Below are 10,092 nucleotides of genomic sequence, written 5' to 3'. Positions count from 1 at the left end.
TAGAATTGAAGTAACTCTATATATCACTGTTGGACAACAAATAGCGTAACGAGAGCTGTATTTGCTCGATATGACTCGATTGCTACGTCGAATTTCATTCTTGATAAACGTCATGCGAAATGCACGGGGAAAATCACTTGCAGAAAAGTCAGGGCTGTAATAATAATAATAGTTGTAAATATTATTCGATTAGCAGACGATAGACTTCTTGCAGTAAAACGCCAGTGTATACAAATAATATTGGCCGTATCTTAGCGTACCTTTCGGATATCCGTTACCAATCGGAGGATCAAACACAAAATCTCTCGATATTAAATATACATCATTGATCACGAACGACCAGAAAACCAAAATTAAATGCGACCTAATAAAATGAGACGACGAAACGGGCAAACACGGAAACGTTAATCATCAACGACCTACTTCTTCGGACGACGAATTGATCCTTCGAGTGATAGATATATTTGTAACACAACAAATACCATAACTCGATACCAGCTGTTACCCAAAAACAACGTCAAACGAGTCGTGTGTTTATACGAACTTTTTCGTTGTTCTTTAGTTCACAATTTACAGTTGAGACAACAGTTATCGAAATACTCCGTATTAGATTCCCGATATTAAATTCCAATTCGGTACCGAAATGTCAACAAGAAACGACATGTTCCGTTCGCGTTCTAAAAATTCCATCGAATCGCGTAATTTCTGTTTCTTTTTAAATTCTAATTCCAACGAGTAATAGTGACACGATGTATTTCTATTGTTAAATAGTCAAAAAACAGAGACACGGTAACGTGGAAAGGAAAACGGTGGATTCGTTAGCAGACTGGCTGGCCAGCGACAATGTTCCTTTTTTTTTTTAATTACATACGACGACCTACGGATCAAGATTTTTTCAAGACGTAGATCCGTCACGTGACCGTCACTTTTACATACCGGTAAATTTATCGCGACGATCCTCGGTGTCGCTGTGTATCGTTCGATCGGCCGTTAGAACAACGTTCCCTTAAACTTGATCGCGATTTCCTGCCGGGGTATTTGTTATTCAAGTGCCGTCCGTCATACCGTGAACTTCGAAGAGTTTTCAAGTTTAATCGTAATGGATTACCCTCGTAATAACAGCGAAAAAGTTCGGCGTGAGACGTCTTAAATTGTTCGTACGAGTTGTGATCGTACTACCAAAGGTGCCGGAAAGAAACAGAGAGGATCTTCAGGATCGATCGGTGAGCTCGATCATACTGATCACTTTTCGCGAACTTTGTAACAGGAACATCGATTAACGAAATGATACTTGACTTCCCGTAACGGACCTCGGTAATCTTCTTTCGTCTTGGCTCAGATTCGATAGGAAATATTTTCTCGTCGAAGTTCGCGTGTGCGTAACGTTCCTCGACATATTCTTAATAGACGTATCGTAATAAACACAAACGGACAACTGTGTCTACGTTACTGTAAGAAATTGGGAGATAGTTGTTGTAAAATGATCGATACCCATACTATAGGTCCTAAACATTCTAATCTACGTACATAGAAGAATACCGAGTGCAAGTCACGAAAGAAACTTTTGGGACAACCTAATATTACGGTGTATTATTTCAGTTATATTTAGCGGGGCCCCAATGACGGGAGACATGTGAAGAATGCTTTTCTAAACAAAGAAAGCCATTCTGAACCGAGGTTAAATCACGATTCATGAATGTAGATAATTACATGCGGGGTTATAAGAGGTTAATAGAAACGAACACCGATAGTTTTGCGCGTTTGCGAAGATAAGCGTTAAATACCTCTAATAATATAGACTCATCGAACTTTGAAATCGCAAATTTCTTTAAATTTTCTGTGTATATTCATTTATTCTATAGGATTTCCTTTTTCCATAGGGCATCTAATACCGTATAATATAAACAATCGATCGATAAAAATACAAAATATTTCACGCGATTTACAATTTATTCGTTGTTGTTGTTTCATTATTTCCAGAACCGTGTATTAAAGTGTGAGAGCACTCCGTCGGCGCATTGTTGTAAAATTGTGGAACACTTCGGTGACTTTGTTACCGAATTTAATTAAATATACGCTCAGGCAACTTTTATTTATGCAAACACGGGATCATTAAAACACGATGGACTCATTATACATTTATTCTTACGGCTATTATTTCCAATACGATTACGAACGTGTGCATAACAGTCTTTGATGTTTATTAATTCCTTCTGCTGGACGATTTTTGATGCTTTTATTTACAGATAATCTTCGTCCTAATCTCGTGGACAGGAAGTGGTCGGGAAGGATCGTGAATGGACCCTTCCTCGTGGACGTTGACGCGCTATTGGTTCCACATCATCTAACATCCACGCAACCAGTCCTTTTGCAATTTTCTGTGATGCTAAAAGTAAATTCAGATTTTTTCAACCCTCAGTCCCACCCGCTCATCGCAGACTCGAAGATGTGCCAAAAAAACGATGGCTGTGGTGAGTACCTCCTCAGGATTATCAAGGGCTTCAGGATCTTATTCCCAATGACAAATAATACGTGCCAACTACACCTTGTGTACATCCATATTTTGCATAACGCATATGTTTTTATTCTCTATTCTTAAATGTATGTACAACGTACTACTGTATGTGTTAATCGCTATGAATATGGATATTTCATGCTTCATTTACTTCTTAAGCAAATGAGTAATTCCAAATGACTCGTGCCATCGACCAAAGGTACGGTGTATGACTGAAAATACGTTGGGGTCATCGTTGGTATACTGGTAGTAGAAATTCTAGAGACGTTGCGGAGAAATAATTGACTTTTCAAGAATGACTTTTCTCGAAAAGATACAAGCATAGACCCTAAACAAAATCTTATGAAACTGGAATCAAGTCGTCTTTTCTGATTGGAATTAGAAAACAGTGCTAAGGAAAAATGGTGAAATTTGTATTAGAATATTATTGCGACATACCGTATCAATCTTGAGAAATCTCTCCACTCTTTTCGTCGATAAAGGAGAAGAGGAAGGTGTTATTTCTATTCGGCCCACTCTGCGTTATGGACGTAATCCATGAATTGACGGGGTGGCCTTCCAATGCCAGAGGGATGCTCACCCTTGATTTAAACCCTAAGATCGAAACGTTAAAGTAAATATCTGCTTAAGACTACTGAACTGTCGTCCTTACCGTTGAAGAAAAGTTTAATTCTATTTTCGACGAACCCTCGCCATGGGTAAACAAAAGGTCGCTCTTGGTATCATAAAGTCTGCGTCTTATCGTAGCCACAAAAAGACATTTTTCGTATCATAATCAAGCAACACTGCAACGAAATTTCGGAGAGCTTTTAAAGAGAGTCGAATAAAATATTATTTCAAATAGTAAACGCGTAACTCTGAACACTTTTTGTCACATTTGGAATATTGCTTATAATAGGTTTCGAGAGATTTTCGTCTGGAAAGAAATCTACCCAGCTCTGGAGACTAATTCGAACAGCAGACGGTGTTTGCGACGCATCTTGTCGATAATTCAATTTCTGAAACTGGTTTTTGCTTACAGACGCGATCGTCTCCGACTCGATAGACGCGCGAATTTCTGTGTCTCGAGGAACGACGAAATTTCATTGTTAACTTCAACGCGAATAACGCAAATTAGCGCAATCGAATCGTCTAACAGCACCTGCTGTTTTCCTCTCGCAGCGTTAGGTGTTGATGCGTAGTCGAAGAAAGGGGGATGGTCTATGGGAGCGGAACTTTGTAAACAGAATCGTCGTCTGCTGAAATGGGAAAGCAATTTTTTGGAATTCGTCCTGCGTGATGGTTCGCTTTGACGATTTTTGTCCGATGCCTTCATTTTGACTTTACGATTTATCGAGAAACCGTACCACAAGTTGCGACACGTTGTGTGGAGGCGGGACATCTTCCGTCGAAACCCAGGAATTTTCAGCCCCGATTTGTCGCAATAATGGATGCTCAAGCTGAACTGTAATCCTCGCTACTGCGCCTGAATCGATTCGACAATAGCGGCACAATCTGTTGTTATCTGGGCGGGATGAAAGTAAAATTCCGATTTGCCTTTGGTTCGGTGTCGGCGACAAAAGGTATCGAGGTTGTTTCGCGTGATACACGGAAACACAAACGCGTGGGTGACGCGTTAAAGGGGCGCGGGCAGCATAGGAAATTACTATGAACTCGGTATCGGTGGCTCGCGATGAATAATTCATAGGGCCGAGGTAAAAAAATATTGTTAAGACAGTGTTCCCAACTCGAGACGTTTAAATATTCATGAAACGCGATCACGTGACGCAGATTACAGAAGTCAACGTTACCTTAAACTACGACGCGATCTCCATCTGATAAAGTTTCCGGAAGACAACCGATTCACAACGCCGTCGTCGCGGCTCACGCTGAATCATTTTCCTTGTATAACCGCTGTCTTCTTCGCATCGTATGTGAAATAATCCTTGATCCATTCAATGCTAATAGGAGCACCAATTATTGTTTACGTTCAAGTGCGATAGACACTTTGTATCTGTAAGTTGTATCTGTCGTATCAAAATGGCCAAACTTTTCACGGGACCAATATTCCAAAAACTTTTGCTACTGTTTTGCTTTTACAACCGTTTGTGACCGAATACTCCTGGCTCAACAGAAAAATATAGAGGATGAAGAATTATTTTGTAACTCGCATTAGTCGTGAATACACGTCGCTAATGCATTCGTACGCACAGTTAAAGAAGTTCAGTCTCGGATTGAAAAGCGTCACGATGAATTTCAACATCCTCCCTGACCTAACTCGGTTACCGTAGGCGTTTTGCTTAGACGATTAACCAGAAAATGGAAAACACAGTTTCGTGATTCCAGCAGACGTCATGGCTAGCTTACAATTTTATCGTATACGTTACATTCCTTTCCCTTGTTTATACGTTCACAGCGATATAACGTCTGTATCGTTATCGTAGAAATTTTGTAAGTTTTATGTCATCTTAATATACGCAAAAAAAACTCGGGCATAATCACTATGTAAAGACAATGGTACGTGAATCTGCATAACATGTAATGTCATTATCAAGCACCTCTTCGATATCTCCAAGGTCTATGACTAACGAATTTACAAACGCGTTGATTTTATTATTGTATCGACGGATTATTACAGTGTAAACGGCACATGTTCGTTCGGAGGGACTTCGATGGGTAGAATTCGAGAAATTGGTATTTAAATGCTCGCGGAAAGAGTGCTTCGACGAATTAAAGAAAAATAACTCGTTACTTAGACCGATTCCGGTTTTTGTATTACTCAAATTACTTGTAAAATTATGCAAAAAACCAAGTTACTCCGTATGCGAAATATATTCAGCAAGAGATAGCAACAGGTGCTCTCCGTGCGACAATCGATACTATGTGTTTTCTCGAGCGAAACGGATGCTTAATTTCCTTAACCTTTAGAGGGCAATAAACTTGTATGTATGCATTCGACGGAAGCCACCGGTGTGGTTAATGAACTGATATATGCGTTTGGCGAGCATCGTCTGCTTAGGCTCCCGACACCAAGTAAGACTGGAACAATTTGAGTGATTTGATATTCGAATATTATATTAGTATTCGAATACTAGGTCTTAATTTTTAGTAATCGAATATTCAGTGGTACGTATAAATTTGGAATGCTTGAATATTCGAATATCGCGTGTAAACTTGGAATATTTATATATTTAAATACTCAACTGCAGGAATAGTATATTATTGATAGACTCGGTTTAACCCTTGGATGCCCTAAGTTTCAAATTTGATACCGGACTATCGAATCAGAATCGTACACTCGCAATTGGTTCGTTTTTAGTATTTGGCTGTATGTATGTTACCATTGCTTGATGTAAAATTATAAAAATAAACGTCGGTTGTTAAAATTGTTCAAATAATAAATACATTGATATCTTTTTAAATCGACCAACCACTTATGTTGACTTTGATCGAATTCATTTTTGTCTAAGCCTTCTAATTAATTTTCGCAAAGCATTATTCCATTAATAGGACTCTGATAAGAAATCTTCATAAAGTTAGCGTTAAATGGTAATTCCATATAGTAGTCTAGCGATTTAATTAACGTAAATCGGCATCTAAATTTACTCGATCATTTTTCTCGTAGATTACATCGTCAGCCCCCATAATCCCCATTGTCCAGCTTACGACGAGGCCTACAAGGAGTCCTTGGAGAATCCGGAGAAATTTTGGGGCGAAGTGGGGCAGTGCGTCGAATGGAGTAAACCTTGGACAAGAGTCTTGAATAATTCCAATCCTCCATTTACGAAATGGTAGGTGTTCATTTGTAATTTATATTTTTTGTCCACGTCGTCGAATCGCTTAGCGGGTCGACTCGTTTTTCACGAAGTTTCATCCATATACGTAACAGGATCTATTTTGCACTAACCGACGCAACGAATCCGTAGGTTCGTCGGTGGAGAGTTGAACGCTTGTTACAACGCGGTGGATCGCCACGTTCTCGCGGGAAACGGGAACAAAACAGCGTTGATCCACGACAGTCCCCAAATACCAACGGTTCGAAAAGTAACCTACAACGAGCTGCTGGAGAAGACGTCCTTGCTGGCTGGCGCGTTGGCTGACATGGGAGTCCGCAGAGGCGACGTGGTGGTCATCTACATGCCGTTGATTCCTGAAACCATAATAGCGATTTTAGCGACGACGCGTCTCGGTGCCGTTCATTCGATAGTATTTGGCGGTAAGGATGGGTTTCACGAACGCAGGATGAAAATTGATAACGCCACGAGCGAGAAAATTGCACGAGGCTTGTTCCTACGAATAAACTGACAGTCCTTCTTCTTTGTAGGATTCGCATCGAATGAATTAGCAAGTAGAATAAACCACGCGAAGCCGAAGGTGTTGATCGCGGCTAGCTGTGGCCTGGAACCGTCCAAGATCATTCAGTAGGTTTTATCTTTTTCTGAAATCGAGTGTTTACAAGAGAGATCTGCGACTACGAGTTATTGTAATTCTTGAATGCAGGTATACCGCGATGCTAAACGGCGCCTTGAACATCATCTCAGTACAAAAACCACAGTGCATCATATTTCAGAGGAGAGAGGTATGGGAGAGTCCTCTGTTAGAGGGTCAATTCGACTGGGACGATGTGTTGAAAAGGGCGAAACCGCACCCTTGTCAACCAGTCGAAGCGAACGAGCCGTTGTATATCATGTACACATCGGGAACAGCAGGTAGTCTATTCCTATTCTATTCCTATTCGTGAAACGCAAGCAGAGACTCGACTAAACTTTTTAACCAAAGGCCAACCGAAAGGGATTCTAAGGACGATCGGTGGTCATCTGGTATCCGTCTGCTGGACGATGAATACAGTTTATGGCATGAACAAGGACTCCGTTTGGTGGGTGGCCTCTGATATGGGATGGGTCGTCGGTCACTCTTACATTTGTTACGGGCCTCTTCTTTTCGGTGCGACTAGCGTGATGTACGAGGGAAAGCCTGATAGGACACCAGACGCAGCTCAATACTTCAGGTGAATAGGAATCGAATTTAAAGCGCCGAAGATACTGCTGTATATGTAGTTATTGTAGATGTTCTCCCGGTTAATAGTTTGGAAAGTATTTAACCCTTTAACCCGACTTTGAACCCCTATCGGATCGAACCACTAGGATTCGTTTTTCGGTAGGTACCTGTCTGTTGTACCGTAAGAACTCTTTGTAACAATGACAGGGTATCGCGGTCGGTAAAGTGCTCGGTTTGTAATCAATATATTCGAGCGGGGAAATGAGACAGGTAACTCTGCACTAAGGTAGAATACTCTGTTGCTAACGTAGCGTATGTTGTTTGTGAAACTCGGCAATATAGGAGCCTAATTGTTCGAAGGATTTATCAACAGACTCGAAGGACTGTTCTGCAATACTAAGTCGTTAAATAAAACGGAAATTGATTCTGTACACCGTTATCTTCAGCATTTTCCGGTCTAACAGGAATCCTATTTCTTGCAGGGTGATAGAACAGCACAATGTGAACGCATTGTTTTGCGTGCCCACTGCTCTACGAGTCATAAGACGTGCCGATTCAGAGCTGACGTTGGGTCGGAAATATTCAACGAAATCGTAAGCTTTTCGATCGATTACATCGTTGACATCGAAATACATGGTCGTCTTTGCAGGTTGAAGACCATATTCGTGGCTGGAGAGTTCTGCGACTACGAGACGAAGCTCTGGGCGGAGAAGGCGTTCAGAGTGCCGATCCTGAACAATTGGTGGCAATCGGAAACCGGTCATCCCATCACGGCGTTGTGTTTAGGATACGGTCACAACCCCAGTTTACCGAAAAATAGCACTGGCGTACCGATTCCTGGTTACCAGAGTAAGTTTGCGGTCCGTATAACGATCGGAATCATTTACCGATCGAAAGAGGCTCAAGGTTTTCAACCCTACGCTGAATAATTGAAAGTTACGTATAGACAAAAGTTAACCCTTCGTTTCAGTCGACATTTTACAAGACGATGGTAGCAAGACCGCACCCCACGAGCTAGGCAGAATCGCTGTTAAATTACCGTTGCCACCTGGCTGCGCGTCGACTCTTTATCAAGCTGACGAAAGATTCAAAGAGATCTATTTCTCGAGGCATCCGGTAAGCTTCGTTCTCGAAGTTAGAGAATTGCAAAAATCCTTCGAACTCAGACAACAAAGTACTTCCCGTGCTACCACTACGAATAATTTAATAATATAATAAAACGGCTGCAGGGTTATTACGACACTATGGACGTTGGCTACAAAGACGAATACGGATACATTTACGTGATGGCACGCGACGACGACGTCATCAACGTCGCAGGCCACAGATTGTCCACGGCAGCCCTAGAAGACATCGTCATGGGACACCCCGACGTCGTGGACTCTGCTGTCGTGGGTGTACCAGACTCTACTAAAGGAGAAGTTCCTTTGTGCCTTTATATAATGAGACCTGGTAAACGTTCGGAACGAAAGCCCGATATTTTCTTCTGATTTGTTTCGTTACCATTTATTCCTGTGCGTAGAAACGACGAAGAACGAAAAGGAAATCAACGATGAACTGGTTTTCCGCGTGAGATCGTTAATTGGACCCGTGGCATCGTTCAGGATAGCCGCGGCTGTAAGAGCACTGCCGCGGACGCGTTCAGGAAAGATAATTCGCAAGTCTATCGCCACTTTGGCTCGTTCGAAGCTCGTCAAGGTGAATGTCCCTGAAAGTAAAGATGCCGCGATGAGAGATGAGCGTTTATTTATTCACCGTTCGCCAATGTTAAATGTATGTTTTATTCTTTTTTAGATTTCAAGCACGATAGAGGATCCGTCGGTGTATCGCGAGATAAAAGAAGTACTCCAGAAACTGGGATATGCCAAACTAGCGCCGGATCCTCAATGATAAGTCTAGTTAAGATTTTACCATTTTTATTGTAAACCATTAGTAATCGCATGTCAAATGTAATAAACCCATATACGATATATGTATAGCCGACACCCATAGGAGAGTACTTGAGAACGACGCGTCGAAAAATCGCATTTCACAGTTATGTATATTTATAAATTGCACTGCAACTATAACATATATATATATATAATCATCCCACGAAATAGTAAAGAGAACTTTTAAACGAATTACATCGAAATGTGGAATTTAAACGGATCGATGTAACTTAACTTACCGTTCAGGTCTTTGCTCCGATTATATTTTCAAGTGTGCGATAATTCCATTCAGTGTAAAGTACGTAAAAGGGAAATAAAAGTAGCTACCACACATATGAAACTTTTTTATCAAAATTAAGGAAGCACGATTTTGTTGGAATTCTTTTTAATGATAATGTAATAAGAAACAGTATAATAATAATAATATTAATTTTATATTTAGAAATTGTTGTGTAACACTACCTGGCTGATTTATTCAATAAACTGCTTTCTATTTCATTCTTATTTTTTCCCAATAATCGAGTTTCATTTCTTTTTTAGTTGCTTGTCTTCTTCAATATTTAATCAACGTCACGAATATTTTTATACAAACCTAGCAAAATCATGGAATCACCTATCTACGAAAACACAAAATGGAAAAGACTTCACTGTTCCACTACATCGAAGGTA

At 40.6% G+C, this 10,092-nt stretch overlaps 1 protein-coding gene across 1 annotated transcript; it reads left to right on the top strand.

Moving 5' to 3' along the window:
- The first annotated feature begins 963 nt into the window (after positions 1–963).
- Positions 964–9,921, top strand: LOC128886975 (acyl-CoA synthetase short-chain family member 3, mitochondrial). The gene is made up of 13 exons (XM_054142301.1): positions 964–1,223; positions 2,247–2,471; positions 6,120–6,285; positions 6,421–6,710; positions 6,819–6,915; positions 6,995–7,203; positions 7,274–7,502; positions 7,975–8,085; positions 8,142–8,341; positions 8,463–8,608; positions 8,722–8,944; positions 9,015–9,190; positions 9,287–9,921. Exons 2-13 carry the CDS (start codon positions 2,384–2,386, stop codon positions 9,380–9,382), a joined length of 2,031 nt encoding a protein of 676 aa, XP_053998276.1. The 5' UTR covers positions 964–1,223; positions 2,247–2,383; the 3' UTR covers positions 9,383–9,921.
- Positions 9,922–10,092: the final 171 nt, after the last annotated feature.

Source organism: Hylaeus anthracinus, unplaced genomic scaffold (genome assembly GCF_026225885.1).
Source record: "Hylaeus anthracinus isolate JK02 unplaced genomic scaffold, UHH_iyHylAnth1.0_haploid 11985, whole genome shotgun sequence".
NCBI classification, from domain to species: domain Eukaryota; kingdom Metazoa; phylum Arthropoda; class Insecta; order Hymenoptera; family Colletidae; genus Hylaeus; species Hylaeus anthracinus.
Note: the sequence above shows the minus strand (reverse complement) of the source record. Positions and strands in the feature narration are given on the sequence as shown.